Source organism: Neoarthrinium moseri, assembly GCF_022829205.1.
Source record: "Neoarthrinium moseri strain CBS 164.80 chromosome Unknown scaffold98_Wmoseri_CBS_16480, whole genome shotgun sequence".
In the NCBI taxonomy this organism is placed as follows: domain Eukaryota; kingdom Fungi; phylum Ascomycota; class Sordariomycetes; order Amphisphaeriales; family Apiosporaceae; genus Neoarthrinium; species Neoarthrinium moseri.
Window position 1 is genome coordinate 96384 of NW_026055212.1, and position 19342 is coordinate 115725.

The following is a 19342-nucleotide window of genomic DNA, read 5'->3' on the forward strand; positions in this document are numbered from 1 at the left end:
GTCATGAACGGGTCTTAGAATCAGCCCGACCCGAAGGCGGAACAGTCCGTCGTCCGCCGCGCCCATCCATCAGGCCCGTTTTGGGCGAGTTTGCGCGAAAGCCGTTTGGGCTGTCCGCACTTTTGTCTCGTTTCAAGCCTGTCCGACTCTTTCAGAGAAGGGGACCACGGATGGGTCCGGCCAAGTATCAATCTTCCATTTGACGGCACCTAGCTCCAGCAAGCCCTCAAATCTTCAAAACAGCACATGACAGCCTGCTTGGGTACATACCAAACTCACCACTATACGCTTAGTTGGAGCCGAAACAGGTAGTGGAATGGATCTCGCGCCAGCGATGCATTCCCCTGTCTTGCTTTGTTGGAGGCCGTTGGCTATGGCATGGGCGAACAGCTGGAATCACCACCACATCTGATCGTTTTACTTAACATGGTCAGCAGGCGGGGCGGGATTCAGTATACGAAGTCTCTCCCTTTGTCATCACGGGTGGGGCAGTAACGGGAGCCATAATTAAGACGCCTGGGCTCACAAGGATGAGAAGTATAAGGAATGAGCGGGTACTTTTGGCTTTGAGATGACTGGGCAGGAGCGGTGGATTTATATCTTATTTGAACGTCATAGCAGCGGCGCGACTGTAAGTCATCGAAAGAGACCTTTAATTCTTTGGGATTAGTGTGAATTAGACCGAATCATTGCGGATTGGACGCAGGACCAGGTTCACATATACGGAGATCATGGCCTAATCCCTTATTTAGGGGTGTCTGTTATAGGCCTGTTTTCTTGCGTTGGGCCTGCAAATGACGAACTTGCGAGTCATCCAACTCAACAACGATGTCCTTGATGGCGTTGTCAATGGCCCACTGCCACGTTGACGCCAGGCCGCAGGAACTCCTGTGCTGCGGGAGAGAGAGCAGCGCAACATTCTTGAACGTCTTGAGCAGAGCAGACACGTTGCCGGAGAAGTCTTCGGCCGAGGGAAAAGGCAACAGTCCATTGCTGTTGAGGGACCGGAGCATCGACCCTAACAGGGTGGAATGGCAAAGCGCTCGTTCATGGTCGCGGTGCGAGACACAACAGATGGGAGCACCTCTTTGATCCGCCATGAGACCGTCCCAGAACTTGCCATATATGTCTTTCAAGGCGGTCAACATCCTCGCACGGGTGAACTTGATCTTCTCTGCGGCATATTAGCTGTGAGCCCATTAAGGACGGCCAACTAAGCAGGGTGCGTACCTGCCATCGAAGGTGGTTCCATCTGGCTTTCGAATAAAGGGCTCATCCCGTCCGTCTGCAGGTCCCCGTCGACCAGCTCTCCCTCATCGTTGACGGAAGCCCTTAAAGCTAGTTTCCTCGCAGCTGTACGAAAGGCGGCGTCGTCGCCCATCTCCCAAGCGGCCCACAGCAGGGCTTCAACACGCCAAGATTCAAAAGGGTCGGCGTCCTGCCCATCTTTCTGGGTTTTCAGAGCGGTGAAGGCGTACTTGGCCCAGCCGGGCGCCCACGGCCGGAGGAAGTGTGCAAGGTTGTACTTGTCAGAGAGTACTGAGACCTCGTACAACTCTTCCTCGGAGAGACTGAGGGGAACCTTGTCGAACCTGCCGTGCATGATATTCAGGAGCAGCGCCAACGAGGCCGGGTCGTCGGCTGGCAGGTCTACCTTCCATTCTCTGGATTCCCGACGGCCACTGGATTCCTTGAAGCCACCGTACAGCATCCGCTTCCACGCGGGCGAGGCACGGGACAAAGTCCTCGAGCAGACCCTGAAGACAGCAGTTGCGACGTAGTTTGGGTCTGGGGCTCCTATGGGTGTCCCTACTTGCAGCAGAAGATCACCATCCATATCCATCTCCTCTGACATGGCAGGAACAAAGATGCCGGACTCTGGGGTGGAGGCGGATGTAAGAGACCGGCCGCCTAAGACGATAAATGAAGGCGTGTCGGACGTATCCTCGTTCGATGTGTCCCCTGAGTCTTCGGCCATCTCGGCTATGGGTAGCTCTAGACGGCCGGCTGCTCAAGGAATCCTACGGTGACGATGTGCCGATCGGACCTGGTCCAAACCGTCACGCCCAAAGCCGATCGCCAAGGCAGATACAAGAAGACAATACTCAGCTTCTCAGCTTACCCGAAATGGGGCTGGGCGTAGATAAAAACACAGAGTCATCGCGGTCCGACTGGCGGACATGATGAGCCGGAAAATCAACCGGACATTGCGAGGAAGAAGGAGGGCGCGAGGCTTACTCACGGAATGGGAGGGTTTTGGAGATAAGCATTGGGTGCTGAGATACGGAGGCCCGTCTATGCCCGTCCACGTACCTTCTTGGTCCAGTAACTCCGTAACTTACATACATTGGATACTTGGTGCATGCGTCCCATTGTTCCATGCAGCCCACGATGCCGGGGGTGACCGGGGGAGGGGGGTCCCCTGGCATCACTGTACCTACTGACACAGTACATAGGTATGCAGCGGGTGTTGAAGAGTGTGGCCCTAGGGTGGCTTTAGCGCTCCTCAGCCAGATGGCCCCGCTAAGCCGCCCCCAAAGCAGGGCCGCTAGAAAATCACTTAACGCGTTTCGCAGCCCACGACGCGTCTGCTGAAGCCGGAGCCATACACCACACACCCACACACGTACACACGGCACGCTTGCATACTGCCCGCTTCACCTACGACAACGTCTACAAGAAAGCCGATTTGATCTCCTGCGCCCGACGCAATCCTCCCTGGGAGTCTGTTTCACTTCCGATCTAGTCCGCCCGCGCCTTTTGTCTAGTCAGTTACGCGGCTCTGTGCCTCCAGATCCTCCGCCGCCATGTCCGACTTCGAAGATGAGATGGACGTCGACGGGCCCGCCCCGTCCAAAGACATCACCTTCTCTTCCGACAACACGGCCAAGGGCAAACGCAGTGCCGCCAACCTCCCCGTCGAGGCCGAGGATACCCTGCCGTGGGTCGAGAAGTACCGGCCCGTGTCGCTCGCCGATGTCTCGGGCCACCATGACATTCTAGCCACCATCAACAAGTTTGTCGATTCTAATCGACTGCCACATCTGTGAGTCGACCGGCTCTTTCGCTCGCCCGGATGGCCCGGATGGCCCGGGTTGGTTCCGGGAAGGGGGTGGGAGGGGGGGCTCTGAAGCTAGCCACACGCACTTGAGAGGCTGACAGCAGAACCAGGCTGCTCTACGGTCCGCCCGGGACGGGCAAGACCTCGACCATATTGGCCCTGGCCCGGCGCATCTACGGCGAGCAGAATATGCGCCAGATGGTCCTCGAGCTCAATGCTTCGGACGACAGAGGCATCGACGTGGTGCGCGAGCAGATCAAGACCTTTGCCTCGACCAAGCAGATCTTCACCATCGGCGCGTCGGCCCAGCGCAGCGGCATGGCAAGCTACAAGCTGATCATCCTGGACGAGGCCGACGCCATGACGAACACGGCCCAGATGGCACTGAGGCGCATCATGGAGAAATACACGGCCAACACGCGCTTCTGCGTCATCGCCAACTACACACACAAGCTGTCCCCGGCGCTGCTCTCGAGGTGCACCCGATTCAGGTTCAGCCCGCTGAAGGAAAACGACATCAGAGTACTAGTGGACAAAGTCGTCCTAGAGGAGGACATTAAGATTTCTGCCGAGGCCACCAGCGCGCTGGTCAAGCTGAGCAAGGGCGACATGCGAAGAGCATTGAACGTTCTTCAAGCATGCCATGCATCTAGTAGGGCCTCACCACCACCACCACCACCTGCACCACCCCGCCCTTCTTCATCCGCACGTGTGCCGTTCGACTGACTTGAGTATGATAGGTACGCCGCTTCAGCCCAAGAATGGACCCAAAACGCCGGAGAAGGATATTGTGCGAGAGCCCATCACCATCCAGACCATCTACAACTGCATCGCCGCGCCGCCGCCTGACGCTATCGAGAAAATTGCCCAGACGCTACTCACCACGAGCGACGTGACCAGTTGCCTCTCGACCATCAACACCCTGAAGGTTGCCAACGGGCTGGCTTTGGCCGACATCATCACGGCCTTGTCCGAGACACTGGTCTCCATGGATGTGAAACCCGAGGCCATGATTCGCTGGCTCGATGGTCTGGCTGAGATCGAGTATCGCATGGCAGGTGGCGCAAGCGAGGCTATCCAAACAGGTGCTGTGGTCGGTGTCGTCCGGGAGGGGTGTGAGTTGATGGGCTGAGTGAGGTCGCCCATCATGGATGGATTAAACTCGCATCTCGGCACCGGCGGAATCGGACGGAAGAGCCCCAAGACGCCGCCCGCTTCCTTCAGTCATTCATCATTTACGAAGCTCGTGCAGCCGGATTCAGATGAAAGACACGCGTTACCCACTCTTGGCTCCCTGCACGATAGAAAACACGATGTCCTGTATGTCGCAGGACGAGGCAGCGGCTAGCCTCCCAGTGTTTTGTGGTAGATAGAACGAAACCGTTCGCAAATGAGCGCCAGCACTAGCGATACACGCGAAACGGCGTCGTATATAATTGCGAATCCATACATTCCCACTCCACGTGGGGCTTGCGTCACAGTGGTGGAAAGTGACAGAAGCAATACCAACAATCCAGCTTTGAAGGCTACTGGGGATCGTATACTTCGTCCATTGTCCTAGATCCGCATTTGCCACTACCGTGCTGCAGAACTACCGGTTGTTCGTCCCTGTATCCGATAAGTATCGGCCTTCGTGGTCGATGCGTCCCGTATGCTATCCTGCCCATGAACTTGCAGCCATGACTCGGGCTTCCGACTTCGCGGAATTCGAGATGCATTGAAAGTCGCCGGAGCCAATCAGAGACAACTCCATGACGTGCTGATCCATGGTAAACGATTTCTTGGAAACTCGAAAGGCTTGCGAGGTATTGACGAATTGCTTGGCGCCATGCTCTCTATCCCGTCGCACCGCATCCCCTTTTAGTAGACCGGAACCGCCACCATCCGCAATGCCGCAAATTCTCCGTCCACATTAGACCTTTGGCCCAGTCCCCGTTTCCTGTTTCCGTCAGTTAAATACTCCGGCTCCGAAACCATGTCTCGAAAGGTTAGAGGAACTAGCGTCTGGTGCTCTACTTCAAGTTATACGGTAACGGCTCCGGAGCATGAGCCAAGGCCTAGGCTCCCTGTTGCCCAACGTTCGTACTAGGTAGTGCACCAGCTCCGCTGGCTTGGCCAATACCGTGGCACATGCTGTCGATTTCTGACGACCACCAACCCTTGACTCGATGTGCTCGGCATCCTACATGCGAGGAGCTAGAGTAATCACAGGTCAACATCGCGCGATGCTTCCTTGTAACATTTATTTGTTTGTACGGGCCAGACATCCGGCCTGTGCTGGCCTATACTATCCATAGACTATATAAAGACGAGGCGTTTGGGGTTCGGCATCCATATTGACTCTAATGCCCTCTACCTGCAGCAGTATCGCAGCGGCAAGACCCTTTCATTACATCATGCATTCCTCCACTCTTATCTTCACCCTCGGTGCCTCCTTGCTAGACCTGGCTGCCGCTCATGGTTATGTTAGCGGAGTAAAGGTCAACAACGCTGGCTGGTTTCCTGGAGCTGACCCGGTGTGGTACTACCTACCGAGCGGAGCAGCCGCGCCGACCACAGGATGGAATGCACTGAACCAAGATAATGGCTTCGTCGCACCCGACTCGTACCAAACAAGCAACATTGCTTGTCACAAAAACGCGACTGCCGGGCAGCTTTACATCAACGCCAATGCCGGAGATTCTTTGACATTCTTCTGGAACACTTGGCCGGATACCCACAAGGGCCCAATCATCAACTACATCGCACCCTGCAATGGTTCGGACCCTTCTCTCTTTCTCTCTGTGCCCCCTTCATCTCAAAAATGGCTATGGCCCTCTCTTTGCTCTTGAAGAGATCCTGACACCGGTAAACACAGGTGACTGTACGACCAAAAGCGCTGCGAGTCTCTCCTGGACCAAGTTCAGCGAGGGGGGTTATAACGCTGGCACATGGGTAACCGATACACTCATTAAAAACAACTTTACCTCCTCGACTACCATTCCCGCCAAGCTCAAGGCGGGCAACTATGTGATCCGGCACGAGATCATTGCGTTGCATAGTGCGGGTAACGACAACGGGGCCCAAAATTACCCGCAGTGCCTCAACATCAAGGTTGGGGGCAGTGGCTCTGTCAACCCGCCCACGGGTACTGCCGCCACGAGCCTGTATAAGCGCACTGATTCGGGAATCCTGTTCGACCTCTACAGAAGCTTCACAAGTTACCCTATTCCAGGGCCAACTGTCTGGACAGGTGCCAACTAGACCGTTGCGACAGTGAAGCTAGAGAACGATATTAGAAGCGAGAGGGGCTGCGAGGAAGTAGTACATCAGTTTTCTGTTAGGCTTTAGCCAGCTCCCCTATATTGTCAATGAGACACAGTCAATGCGTCTATACATACCTCTGTCCTCGACCTTGACCTCTATTCTGATCTAAATGTTGCTGCTTGACTGGAACTCATAATTGAACCAACTCGATGTTCCAATCGTCGTCGTAGGCCTCGCGGTTAGTATGTGACTGGATTTGCCGCCTATCGCTTGGAGCTCTGACAGGATCTGGACCAAGTTGACGCAGCAACGCCCCACTCCTGGCTCATTATATGACATATGACATGACATACGCCTTAGCCTCCAACTCCATCAAGCAACTCCATGATATCAGCTCTCATCGCTCGCAAGTCAAATCAACCTAGCACGTTAGACAGACTTTGACGAATCAGCTCTTGTAACGCTACCAGCTCTTGCATGGTTCGGTGCTGTGGACCCTGTTGCGTGTCGTTTTACCTAAAGATGCTGTCGGTACCTGTGATGTTGTGATGTGGCTCATCTCGAGCAACATACGAATGCCATTGGTACCTAGAGACCAAATCTTCGAACGGACGCAAGCAGCATTCTCGCAGGCCTGATCGCCTTATGTAGATCTGTTTGAGAAGGAAGTGCTCTGTGGTATTCGTGCATACCTAAGCATGCAGTGTCCAGCGGCTATATGCTTCGACACGGTGACAATGTCTGCCAGTAACGTAACATGCGTTCAAACAGCGATATAAATTCTTGGGACTTTGGATAATTTTATCCTCCACAGAGCAGCTTCTGGCTCATATTCGGGAACCATCCACGGGATGGATGCGGCTAGCCTCCAGGGGCTTGCCGGTAACCGGCTATATATCTTATGCGTCGGTAGATCATTGAACTACCCAATGAGGCTGCTCCCACTCGAAGCTACATTCCTACCTTTAATTGCACTATATGTCTGTGTTCAACCCTGCCAAAGATAGTTCCTTCGGTTTGCCGACTACAGCACTTGCCATAGCGATACCTAATCCGATATGCCGCCACCAGGTCTAGCTTTGGGTCATCTCTCGCATCTTACTGCGGATGGTCATTTAACCGCTCATGGGCCGCTATGCGGCTAGATGTCTTTATCTGTCTTGGCGGACTGGTTATTATCTGAGGAAACTGGTATGCCTCGTCCTTGAGTTCTGGGGTGTGGGCAAATGGAAAGCACACCATCGACACCCCCGCAGTCGTATCCATTTATATGTAGAGCATATAAACTCGAGACGAGGATTATGTGCGTATGAAACACATCTCGCGCTCCAGTTGAGCGTCTCCTCTTAACATGAAGCTATACTCCCTGATTTATCTGCTTGGCCTAGCAGTACTGAAAGTATCAGCTTCTCCTTTACTTGGTCACGATGTGGAGAATCTAGAGAGCAGTCCCGTACGAGCAAAACGCACAATCCCAGAGACGCACATTGAACATGAAAGACAGACTTTGGAGCATGCTAGACGATGGGGCAAGATAGAGAGGCCTCGTTCTGACGCGGTGCTTCCAATGCGCATTGGTCTGAAGCAGAGGAATCTTCAACAGGGCCATGACCTGTTGATGGACATGTAGGACTACATGATGCAGTCCGATACGACAGTGGCTAATTGTGATCTCCAATTCAGCTCTAACCCGAGTTCCGCAAACTATGGAAAGCATCTTACCGCCTCGGAAGTAATCGACCTGTTCGCGCCACTCGAAGATAGCTTCGACGCCGTGAAGAGCTGGCTTGTCAAGTCGGGCATACCGGCATCCAGAATTTCCAAGTCGCTCAACAGGCAATGGGTACAGTTCGATGCCCCGGTAGGCCACGTGGAGGATTTGATCATGGCCGATTATCATATCTACGAACATAGTGACAGCGGTGTCCAGAGTATTGCTTGCGAAGAGTGAGCAGACACGTCCCTCGTCAGGGACAACGCTGACCGGGGACCAGATACCATGTCCCAAAACATATTCAAGACCACATAGACTATATTACTCCTGGTATCCGGCTTATGGGCCTTGGAGACTTGCAAGAGTCACCAAAGCTGAAGAGGAGCACAAACACGGGCTCTGGTCGGGAAGGACCTTCACGGTTCGCCTTGCCGGTAGAGACGGTTGGGCGCACGGGAGCTAAGGGGCCCGCCAACGAACCTTACCAACTTAACGGAGGATGTGACAGATACATGACACCTGATTGTATAAGAAGTAGCCTGGCCTTATGTCCCCGTTCCCTTTTGCACATACTGACCCGGACTAGAGCTGTACCAGATCCCTAAAGGCACCAAAGCGCATCCTGAGAACAAGATTGGTATATTCCAGTCCCTTGGACAGCATTACACCCAGCAAGACCTCGATACCTTCTTTTGGGGGTTTACCGAGTAAGTGTTCTGCGACAAAGCCCCGCAACGGAAACTGACGCGTCCAGTGATATTCCGAACGGGACGCATCCAGAGCTTCGATCCGTGAACGGTGGCATCGGGCCAGTCGACGATGTCAGAGATGCCGGCACAGAGGCTAATCTAGACTTTCAAATGGCCTACGGTCTCATCTGGCCCCAGGATGCTGTTCTTTACCAGGTGGATGACGAAGTATACCAGTATAATCAAACTACCAACAACACTCCGTTCAGGGGCTTCTTCAACAGTAGGCCGACCAACACGTCTTTTTCGAAATCTTACAACTGACTTTGCCCACTAGACCTCTGGAATGCAATTGACGGAAGCTACTGTACATCGACCGCGTTCAATGAGACTGGGAACTGCAACAGAACGGAATGCCTGGACCCACCTTATCCCAACCCCAATCCCGATGGATATCAAGGCGAGCTGATGTGTGGTGTATACAACCGCACAAATGTGATCACCATCTCCTACAGCGGCGGCGAAACGGACCTCCCATACTCGTATCAACAGAGACAATGCGCCGAGATCATGAAACTGGGCTTGCAGGGAACCACTGTCCTCATCGCCTCGGGGGACGACGGAGTGGCAAGTTTCCAGTCGGACCCATTTCCAAATGGCTGCGTTGGACCGAACCATACCGTCTTTCATCCCCAGTTCCTGTCCTCCTGTCCTTACATCCTGTCTGTAGGGTCCACCTATCTGCCGCAGGGCCGAAGTATCGAGAACGGAAGTGAGGTGGCCACCACTCGATTCCCCTCTGGTGGTGGCTTCTCGAACATTTTCGAACGACCTGCATGGCAGGAGAAGCACGTCTCGAGCTACCTACAAAACGCCTATCTGAGCTTCAGCGGATATGAAGGCGGCGGTCTCAACTTCAGTAGCGCAAAGGCCGGCATTGGAAGGTTCAACAAATTGGGGCGTGCGTACCCGGACGTTGCTGCAAACGGCGACAACTTCGTGGTGGCAACAGGTGGGCAACTAGCCAGGATCGGTGGCACGTCGGCATCGTGTCCACTTTTTGGGGGAATCTTGACTCTCATCAACGAAGAGAGACTGGCAGTCGGAAAGGCCCCGGTAGGATTCGTGCACCAAGTCCTGGTAAGTTGGAAGCCATATCATGACACTGCAAGTTGCAGTACAGATTGCTGATAGCGCCGTAGTATGACCACCCGGAGGTCTTCAAGGACATAACGACTGGCACTAACCGGGGGTGTGGCACTCCCGGGTTCTCGGCCCGTACTGGGTGGGATCCAGTGTCTGGCCTTGGGTGAGTTGAAAAGCCATCGATGGGAAGTGTCAGCTAACCTCTTGGACAGGACTCCCATCTATCCCAAGTTGCTGGAGCTCTTCATGAGCCTGCCATGAGTTTAGCACTCACGCTCTTGGAGGTGAATCAGATCGACAACGGTCTTATACTATCACGTGTGGGCAGAAAATAAATGGCTATAGACGCTGTAATACACAATGCAAGCAGATGTTTCCATACATGGCTTTGGCTTAGAGCTCATCGTGGGCATGGCTTGACCGGTCTGGCACAGGCAGCGAAGTCCAAGGCTTTACTTTGCCACCTGCAATGTCCATTACGAAGTTGTCGACAGCCTCCACTGTAATGTGCTCTTCAGTAAATGGAAACACTTGGCCTCGCGTGGGGTTCTGGACAGCCAAAGCTGGAAACAACCCTGACGGTAGTCCCAGAGGCGAGGTCATTGATCTGTATTCGTCTGCATCGACAGTGACAAAGGACAGAAACTCTTTGTACTTCTTGGCAATCGGTTTTATCACGTTGACGTAGGCCTCGCGTTCCTCCCGTGTCTCCGCGAAAAAATAGACTAGCGATTTGCCGGACTACATGGGTTGTTGTCAGTTGCACTGGCGTATCTGCTATTGTTTTGTTGTACTCACCTGAAAGTACTTGACTTCATTCCGCCTTGAGAACTCCCCGATCAAGGGTGTCATACAAGCGCTGACAAATGACGGCAGCGAGTCGATCGCAGCAAGGTCGGACGTTGTAGACTGCTCATTGTCGCGGTTGTTGTAGCACACGATCGTGGTCTGCTCGGTGGTTTCTAGCGATCCGAAGGAAGCTCGATCCTTGAAGCGCGATGCTAGCGATTTGAAGGCTTCTTGTATGTGTGTATCTCGAGCATTGAGATGAGCCACAACCACGGCATCATCTATCGATTGGAATGCAGTTATCTTCCTTTCATCTAGAAGCGTCACTGTTGGTCTAGATGCACGCCTCAGGAAAGAGACAATGCTAAAGGAAATGTAAGCACGGGCGCTAGAACTGCACGGAGCGATCAAAGCATACAAGGGGCCGGTCCTTGGTCCTCGGTACGGGGTCATCTTGCCGTGCCCGTCAAAATATCTTATACTTGGGTACGAGATGATATCATAGTCCTTGCATAGCTGGATTTGCGATGTACAGTCCACGCTGCCCAAGGTCTTTTCCGATACCGAGATCGAGCTCCATTCGGGTTCGAGAGCTTGGCTTGCGGTCCTGAAGAGACATCATGTGAGACTCGGTGCACCTGGCCGAAGGGCACACGTTGCTTACGTGGAAGGCTATATAATCGAGGCCTGGTCAATGTCGCTGCTGGTTGGATAGAGCCAAGGGGCAATTGGAAACCTACCTCCACAACTGCACGCGAGTTAGCATGGCTCAATCCAACCGCAGCGGTAAAATTCACACTTACACGCGATCAGAGCCTGGTTGTGTCCTCCGACGGTCCTCAAGAACTCATGTTCGTTCAGGTGATCCCAGCCGGCCACAGAGACAGCAGCGGCCAGGAGACACAGCTCTCTCATAACCTTTACCTTCATCTTTTGTCGTTGACGCTGGAGATTTATGATGCCACGCTGCCCTGGATTAGCTGCGACCTCGCGGGGTCAAATAAGTTCAGCTACCCCTGCTGGACAAGGGTCACGACTTGCTGCCGCCGGCCGAGGGTTCTTGTCAGGGGTAGGATCAGACAAGCAATGCACTAAAATGGGTCGACGCCGAAGCGCTAGAACGTCTCGGGAAGCCCACTGACCCAAGATTAGCCGCCGCTTGGGAGCTATCTTGGAGCATCATGGCCCCCCTCCGCAGACCGTTGGAGTTTCATCTGTTGCAACCCCCCCGCTGGGCGTGCGAAGGCCGGTTGATCTGTCTCGAGCACCCATTGCAAGCTCGAATGGCTGCCTGGTTTGGATCTCGTGGTATCACTCTCGTTATGTAGATATCGGCCAACAATTAGATTCAGCAGCTCTACACGTTACGATGGTCCGACTTGGAGGTTCGATCGTGGCTGCAATCGCGGCTACGGCGGCCTATGCTCATAGTCACGATGACGATCCGGCACAGAAACCCATGGTGTTGAGCGACAACTGCCATCATCCCTCTTATAGCTCCCACATCCTATCCAAATCGCCTCTTGTGATCTACTTGTCCGATTTCCTCACCCTTGAGGAGCGCACGCATCTTACTGAATTGACGTGAGACTCTCATCGACCAGATGGCTCTCCTGCTGAGCAGACCTTCGCTAACTGTGCTTCTGAAGCAAGGGTACATTTTCACACTCGGCCGTGGCCGACGGGACCGGCGCCGAGGGCCAGCGAAAGACGCGAACGTCCCAATCCACGAACGTGCCACGCGACGATATCGTTCGCTGCATAGAGGAACGCGCTTTGCTCTTCCAGGGATTTGACGTCCCTCGAAACCACCTGGAGCCTGTTCAACTCGTCAAGTATGGCAGAGGAGAGCGCTATCACTTCCATACGGACTGGTTTACAAATCCCATCCACGCCACTTCGGCGCTCGGTGGGAACAGGCTGAGCTCCTTCTTCGCCTATGTGGCTGCCGAAAACATCACGGGCGGAGGCACCAACTTCCCCATGCTAGATGCTCCGTACAACCAGAAATGGTGTGAGTTCATCGACTGCGACGAGCCGTACGAGAATGGTGTGACCTTCAAACCAGTGGTTGGCAATGCCGTTTTCTGGCAGAACCTGCATGAGGATGGCACCGGGGACCAGCGGAACCTCCATGCTGGTCTGCCGGTCACCAGTGGTTGGAAGATAGGGATGAACATATGGACGCGCCAAGGGCCATTGAGCAACGATATAAGACGACCTGACGTATAGAGGGAGTATTCCTCGAGGCTGATTGGTCGTATCAGTTATCCGTACTTTGTTATTCGAGCTCGTGCGCCTGCAAGAAGCGCTAATATCGAGTCACCCTTGGCTGGTGGTGTATGGCTTAGTCTTGTATCCTCAGTTGCTCTCTGACCGAACCCCCCTACATCATTAGCATCCACCGTATATTTCAGTCCACAGCTGATTGCCGGCGTTTGCTGTGAGGTCCACCACACTGGGACTACCGCAGGGCTGATAGTTCGCTACCCAGACAGCATCGTAGACTTGGTCAAAAACGACTAGACACGGGATTAGATGGTCTAAATTTTCAGAGAAGCATGCGAACTCACTGTAGGCGGATCGTATGAACGTGTCCCCGAGCACCCACGTGTTGACACCAGCATCGGCAGGCTGGACACCGAGAGCGCATCTGCTACCAAAACTTATGATGAAATCGCGGTACTTGGCATTGATGACCATGTTACCGTGGTTGAAGCCGAAGTGGACGAAGCCGTCCATTTCACGGTATTTGCAAGGAACGTAGTAAACCCCTTGCTCGTCAATTGTCGCACTGAACTGCTTGGCCAAAAGTGAGACCAGGTCGGCGTCGATGTAGGAGTACGTGGATCCGGTGTCAACCATCATGATTCGAGAGAAGTTGCTGTTCGTGATTGTCGTCATGGCTGCCCCCGGTGCGGTGTAACCAAATGACGTGAGGTTGACCCAGTACCTGCAACATGGATTCGCTTAGCTTCAAGAGTGGAATGATGCAACGTCAAGACCTACTGTGCTTGCTTCCACATGGAAAGCTGTTTGTCCGGGGGAGGGTAGAGCTCAAGTGGCTCCAGCCAACCCTTGAACTTGTGCGTATCAACCCCTCCGACAATGATTTCACCTGTAAGCAAAATGTTAGCACTAGTAGCATTCCTGTGCCCACTGAGTGCTATACCTGTTCCATTGCCTTGGCTACCCACATCCAGACTGAACATCGGAACATTGATATAGCCATATGAGACCAGTAAGTCTAGCAGTGTCGAATACTTCGTGTTGAATCTTTTTCCGTATCCCAGTCCTAGTATACCAGCCCAGACATAGTCACTGTCATCGGAGACGCCGAACTGTAGACCGCTCACCGGCCAGACTATCACAGGATCAGAACGATTTCCACTTTTGTTCTCGTCTAGTGAAAATGAGTTCGTACAGTCATTGCCAAACCATAGAGTATCACTAAAGTATCCTCCCACATAGCCCCCGGTGCCAAAGGAGACGTAGTAACGCGTAGTCAGGTTTTTCGACGTGCTTGAACTTGTCGGACGGTAATGACCTGACTCGACACAGAATGTCGGATCCGCTGCACGCGTGCAATTGGGGTTCAGGTACAACTCCCAAGAGCCAGTATCGACGATCACGGTGATTGTTTGCTTTGGCGTGCCGATGTCAACTGCGTCAATCTTAGCAAGGACTGGGCAGATATATTAGTTCAACATACTGTCCATCAGGTAGACCACGCCCTCTTGAAACTCTTTGAGAGGTTCTCGTGCCCACCTCGGGACGATTGACTGGTTGCTTGCCGTGACAGTTGCTCTCTGAAGTGTTGTCTTGATATATCCAGGCTGCCCCTTTCCAGTGCAAGCTTTCCCAACCCTCAAGGTATTGGAATCACCTCTTTGGGGTCGACTTTGCGGCCGGAAGAACCTCGCAAAACCAGGAGGTAGAAGCAGGAACCAAAATACCATGAAGATTTCCATGGTCCAGGTGGCTCCCCTTATTGCCGAGGTCGGACGACAAATAATAAGAGCATGACCGTCTGTAGAAACAATCTCACATTCAAGGTGTTAGCCAAAGACTAAAAATTTCCCGGGTCCCATTGCCTTCATATAGTTCTGGGCTAAATGCTGTATACCTGAGACATCGGGCATTTAAGCTATGGAACATGTGCCGTCTTAGGCAGGTTCATTCTATCGCCACCTGCATTGAGTGGACACCCGAGACGCAAACCGAGCTCAAGACCTGTAGCCATTCAGCTTAATAGAGCATTTTGGGAAGTTGCATGTACCGCTCATTTACCCGATCCGGGGTAACGGCTGAGGCCAATGATTGGGCGGAAGGCGGTTAAATGATGGAATGTTGACAGTTCGACGCCATGCAATCACTCCACTCGCGTCGAAGGGTGTTCTACCCCGGATTTTTTTTTTCAGTTTGTACTCTTACGTTATTGCTACCAAATTTCATTGTTAGCTGGAGCGCTTGAATTTCAGACAATTGCTACAAGCACATCAATGAACCAGAGACACTGTAAACACGCGGCTATAGATTCACAACCAAATGGGTACACGATATCGCCGAAACGTAATCGGAAGATGCAGTGATATAGCCAAAAACTCTATGTGACGTATTTTGCCATTTTTTGCTGGGTTTACAGGTTTGTCGTCAGGCGAGTTGAGATATGGTGTTCGTGAGGGACCAAACAAGTCTATATTCCCGGCGCCACGACATCCATTTGCCAATTAGCATACAAGATAGGTGCCCGCAGGATGGTAATTGTGTTCATCGAAATATAGCTCATAGAAGGATGTTTGCTTCACTATTCAAGTACGTCACGAACTTCCGCAGCCATCTCCATGCCTAGCAACTACTAAATACTGGTTGTTCCATCTCTCGCGTCTTTCGTTTTTTAGAGGCCGTAAGTGTTGGTTAATAAGCAATACGAAGCTGGTCGTATGAGATCATATCAGGCGGTGCTTTAAAAGTCTAGTCACAATTCTACGCAAGTGATCAATGTTGATGATAGCCGGGGCTATGCATCAACTGTAACTAATTCATTGCATGTTGCGCATGGGTACCAGCGACGTCTAGCCACTGTAGGGCATCTCCACCGCCTTCAATGGCTGCTTATAGTCTACAACTTGGACAGAGCGACTCATAATCGAGAGCCGTTTGACATGCGACGATCACTCAGTCATGATCGCTGTCGCATCTACATGTGCACGTATGTTCGCCGCAGAAATTCGCTGTCAAGGTCGATGGAACAGACATTGTTCAAAGTCTGAGAATCACGTGCAATCATGAAATAACGAAGATCCAGATGCCAGACTTGGGCATGAAATCATTGCACTCTCGTTGAGTTTGCACCTGTGATTCATGATACGCAATCTAGCTTTTCCCCAATGCATGTTTCGCGAAAGCTTCGGGGGAACCAGTTCATTCCCTAGCCTGTTTGAGATTCGGCGTTGTGAATCTTTCACGCACAACACACAATGAACGCCGTCCTATGCTTCAAGATCCCCACTTCGTTCGATACCAAGATGTCAGTAGAAGACGTATTGTGCCTGTATCTTAGTATCTATTAGAGTGTGTCTACTGTATCGCTACTTTGAATTTCTACTGAACTTGTCATGTTGGCAAACTCGGGCGGGAATAAGTGAAGGGTGCTGATGATTTGGGCATCGAGACCATGTGACATTGACCCCCGAAAAAGAATCTAGCAGGTGCAGTTGTTTCTCAATAGTATTGACAGACGCTAGCTACTACCTGGTAGACCTACCTGATGTATTTACCGAAGCAAGCTAGGACGATGTACAGGACCGCTCGCCCGCCAAGTTTTCTAATCCAGGCAACTCTCGAACTACAGCTACCAGCCACCAGGAGACCAACACCCTTATCTTACCCCTCGAAAGACACCTCGGACTTCGAAGCACCAAAAGCGATTGCTTGGAAGGCTGTATTGGCGGGGTCCTAATGTGTGTGTCCTGAGCATGTGCCCGCGGGCTATTGGTCGATCCCTGCCCCTCCTGGCTAGCGAGGCTGGGCGAACCTTACAGAGTGTCTGTCGCGTGGTAACACGCAGGGATGAGGAGCTCAAGATAACGGATAGCTCTCAGCTCTATCTCTCACCCGCATATGCCCCGCCTTTTGCGGGCAAGAAGCTTACTTTGATTGACTTCCTGGTTCGCTCGTCATGACATGGGTAGGTTCACGATGGCGGTGGAAACGGCAGGCTGACGGGCAGCGAAGCCTTGGCTAAGGCTGGCGAGAGGCATGGTCCCAGATGAACCCTGAGGTGTTGCGGTTGGCATGGAAGCGACCAACGGCGTGGCCTGTCTGTATAGTGCTCAGAGGCCGGGGTGCTCTTTTTGTTCGAGCCTTATCAGGATTGCGGGCGCAAAGTCCAATATCCCTCCTTTTTGCTTCTTCTCTTCCCTCTACTCGTCGAACCCCTCAGTCAAGGTTGCTTCCTAGTTATCTCTTCTTGACTCTCCTAGAAGCCCTCGTGTACCTCGAATCTGTATAGGCAAATTCCTAGGGGCCTTGTGGATGAACGCCAACCCCTCGATTGATCTGCGCCATGCCTTCCGTGAACCTGAAAGCCCATTTGCTTTTTGTCCTTCTCAGTGGTGCTTCAGTACGAGCCGAGGAAACTGTTTGGTCAGCATTTGCATTCGTTCTAAATGGCGAACGCACGCCTTCGATCGGACCGTCGACTAGCGATAGTAGTCTCACCCCGTTAGGCGCCCAGCAGATGCTCACTCAGGGCTCAGTACTGAGAAGACGATGGCTTGCCAATCCCAGTACCACCGCCTCTAACACCAGCGGCGAGAGCACAACTGCACCGATTGCTGGGATTGAGAGGATAGCCATCGATAACAGCGAATTGTCGATCTACAGTAGCAAAGACAGCTATGCTACCGCGGGGGCCCTGGCATTCATGCAAGGGCTTTACCCACCAACGTCGCAAGCCTTTTCCGCTGGCAATGGTGGTCAGGAGGCCGCTATACTCGCTAATGGGTCGTTAATCGACTTCCCTCTGGACGGTTACATGTACCCCAATATCCACACAGTATCTATATCTGATCCGGAATCGGTTTGGTACGTCATCCTAACCCCCAGCTAGAGCTTTGGACATAAGAAAAACTGATTCTTCCTAGGCTCCAGGGACATGTGTCATGCACGGAATACTACAAGGCTACGGGGAGCATCCGAGGTGACCCTCGTATCGATGAACTATACAATGCGACACCACGGCACTATCAAGAACTGTTGACCACGGTCTTCGATGGAACTCTCCCCGTGTCAATGGCCAGCTTCGCCTACGCCGACGACATATACGACTATGCATTGTACCAATATACGCATAATGAGACAATACAACAAAGGCTTAACATGAGCGACATTACGTGGCTCGCGGAGATGGCTAGTATTCAGCAGTTTGCCAAGAACGGAGACCTTTCTATCTCCGGCAATACAGAGGGTGATAGCATCAGGGCAATCGCGGGGCGCACTCTATCTGCGAAAGTCGTGACCCAGTTTCAAAGTCATATATCGTCTCGGGGGCATGGTAACAAGCTCACGTTGATGTTTGGGTCGTACCAGCCCATGCTCGCCTTCTTTTCTCTTTCGGGCTTGTCACATGGCCAGTCATCCGGCTTATTCCAGGAGATACCCCTGGCTGGCGCCGCAAGTGAGTCTTCCACTCCCAATTCTTTAAGGCTATGCCTAGATGCAAATCCCGCTGTGGCAGTCTGCTGTCAGCTGGGGTCCTCCTCACTGCCTCGGTGCTGATTGTTGAGTTATAGTGGTCTTCGAGCTGTTCTCGGAAACAGACGCCACAGATTTCCCGGATACTGATGATCTCTGGGTCCGATTTCTCTACCGCAATAGCACGGATGAGGATGCCCCACTGTACAAATATCCACTTTTTGGGAACGGGCTTTCCGAAGATCGCATCAAGTACAGGGACTTCACGACGAGCATTCGCCAGTTCTCCATAAACGATATGTCCACGTGGTGCGACACCTGCGATGCAGTCGCTCTGTTTTGCAACGGGGTGAATCGCAACTCAGCTAGTGGTACAACGACTACACAGCGTGGACGCAGGACTTCGAGCTTATCGCCCGCAGTCGCCGGCGTCATAGGCGCCGTTGCAGCCATTGCGGCTATTGTCCTTGGAGCTGTGCTACTTGCATGGTTCGGTGGGTTCAGATTCACGCGTCCGAAAACAGGCCAGCAATCCAGCCTGGGGGGTTTCAAGGGCGCAGAGAAGATGAAATCAGATAATGATGTCTCCATCGCCAGGAATGGTGCTAGACATGAACGTGTCGGCAGCTGGGAACTCGGCGGCCCTGGCCGACCTCCAATTTCGGAAGACACATCCGCAGATTTGAAGAACGAGCCCACCTTTGGAGCATCGCTCACACGCGATGCAGAAGATGACACTGACAGTATCATCATGTCGAGAGCACCAGTGAAGCCATTTCAGAGTGTCTGATTCATCAGCAAGACACCAGAATTCCACGATTCTTTTTATTTTTATTTTTATTCTTATTTTTATTTTATTTTATTTTATTTTATTTTATTTTATTTTATTTTATTTTATTTTATTTTATTTTATTTTATTTTATTTTATTTTATTTTATTTTATTTTATTTTATTTTATTTTATTTTATTTTATTTTATTTTATTTTATTTTATTTTATT

General features: G+C 52.3%; 8 protein-coding genes across 8 annotated transcripts; 5 read left to right on the plus strand and 3 right to left on the minus strand.

Annotated features, from left to right (window-relative positions):
* Positions 1–761: 761 nt before the first annotated feature.
* Positions 762–1978, minus strand: JN550_012932 (uncharacterized protein; the record flags this gene model as incomplete). Its single annotated transcript, XM_049311464.1, has 2 exons — positions 762–1174; positions 1231–1978. 2 exons carry the CDS (start codon positions 1976–1978, stop codon positions 762–764), a joined length of 1161 nt encoding a protein of 386 aa, XP_049165122.1.
* Positions 1979–2807: 829 nt separating this feature from the next.
* Positions 2808–4193, plus strand: JN550_012933 (uncharacterized protein; the record flags this gene model as incomplete). Its single annotated transcript, XM_049311465.1, has 3 exons — positions 2808–3046; positions 3172–3713; positions 3802–4193. 3 exons carry the CDS (start codon positions 2808–2810, stop codon positions 4191–4193), a joined length of 1173 nt encoding a protein of 390 aa, XP_049165123.1.
* Positions 4194–5457: 1264 nt separating this feature from the next.
* Positions 5458–6304, plus strand: JN550_012934 (uncharacterized protein; the record flags this gene model as incomplete). Its single annotated transcript, XM_049311466.1, has 2 exons — positions 5458–5818; positions 5919–6304. The coding sequence occupies 2 exons, from the start codon at positions 5458–5460 to the stop codon at positions 6302–6304; spliced, it is 747 nt and encodes a 248-aa protein (XP_049165124.1).
* A 1354-nt stretch (positions 6305–7658) lies between these two features.
* On the plus strand, positions 7659–10117 carry JN550_012935 (uncharacterized protein; the record flags this gene model as incomplete). Its single annotated transcript, XM_049311467.1, has 8 exons — positions 7659–7933; positions 7991–8254; positions 8302–8555; positions 8608–8728; positions 8776–8993; positions 9048–9850; positions 9913–10019; positions 10069–10117. The coding sequence occupies 8 exons, from the start codon at positions 7659–7661 to the stop codon at positions 10115–10117; spliced, it is 2091 nt and encodes a 696-aa protein (XP_049165125.1).
* A 132-nt stretch (positions 10118–10249) lies between these two features.
* JN550_012936 (uncharacterized protein) lies at positions 10250–11575 on the minus strand (the record flags this gene model as incomplete). The annotated part of the gene is made up of 5 exons (XM_049311468.1): positions 10250–10597; positions 10655–11252; positions 11310–11317; positions 11386–11393; positions 11449–11575. The coding sequence occupies 5 exons, from the start codon at positions 11573–11575 to the stop codon at positions 10250–10252; spliced, it is 1089 nt and encodes a 362-aa protein (XP_049165126.1).
* Positions 11576–12014: 439 nt separating this feature from the next.
* JN550_012937 (uncharacterized protein) lies at positions 12015–12877 on the plus strand (the record flags this gene model as incomplete). Its single annotated transcript, XM_049311469.1, has 2 exons — positions 12015–12229; positions 12295–12877. The coding sequence occupies 2 exons, from the start codon at positions 12015–12017 to the stop codon at positions 12875–12877; spliced, it is 798 nt and encodes a 265-aa protein (XP_049165127.1).
* Positions 12878–13039: 162 nt separating this feature from the next.
* On the minus strand, positions 13040–14616 carry JN550_012938 (uncharacterized protein; the record flags this gene model as incomplete). The annotated part of the gene is made up of 6 exons (XM_049311470.1): positions 13040–13167; positions 13219–13598; positions 13655–13763; positions 13818–14009; positions 14070–14309; positions 14358–14616. The coding sequence occupies 6 exons, from the start codon at positions 14614–14616 to the stop codon at positions 13040–13042; spliced, it is 1308 nt and encodes a 435-aa protein (XP_049165128.1).
* Positions 14617–17213: 2597 nt separating this feature from the next.
* Positions 17214–19133, plus strand: JN550_012939 (uncharacterized protein; the record flags this gene model as incomplete). Its single annotated transcript, XM_049311471.1, has 3 exons — positions 17214–17734; positions 17794–18326; positions 18442–19133. 3 exons carry the CDS (start codon positions 17214–17216, stop codon positions 19131–19133), a joined length of 1746 nt encoding a protein of 581 aa, XP_049165129.1.
* Positions 19134–19342: the final 209 nt, after the last annotated feature.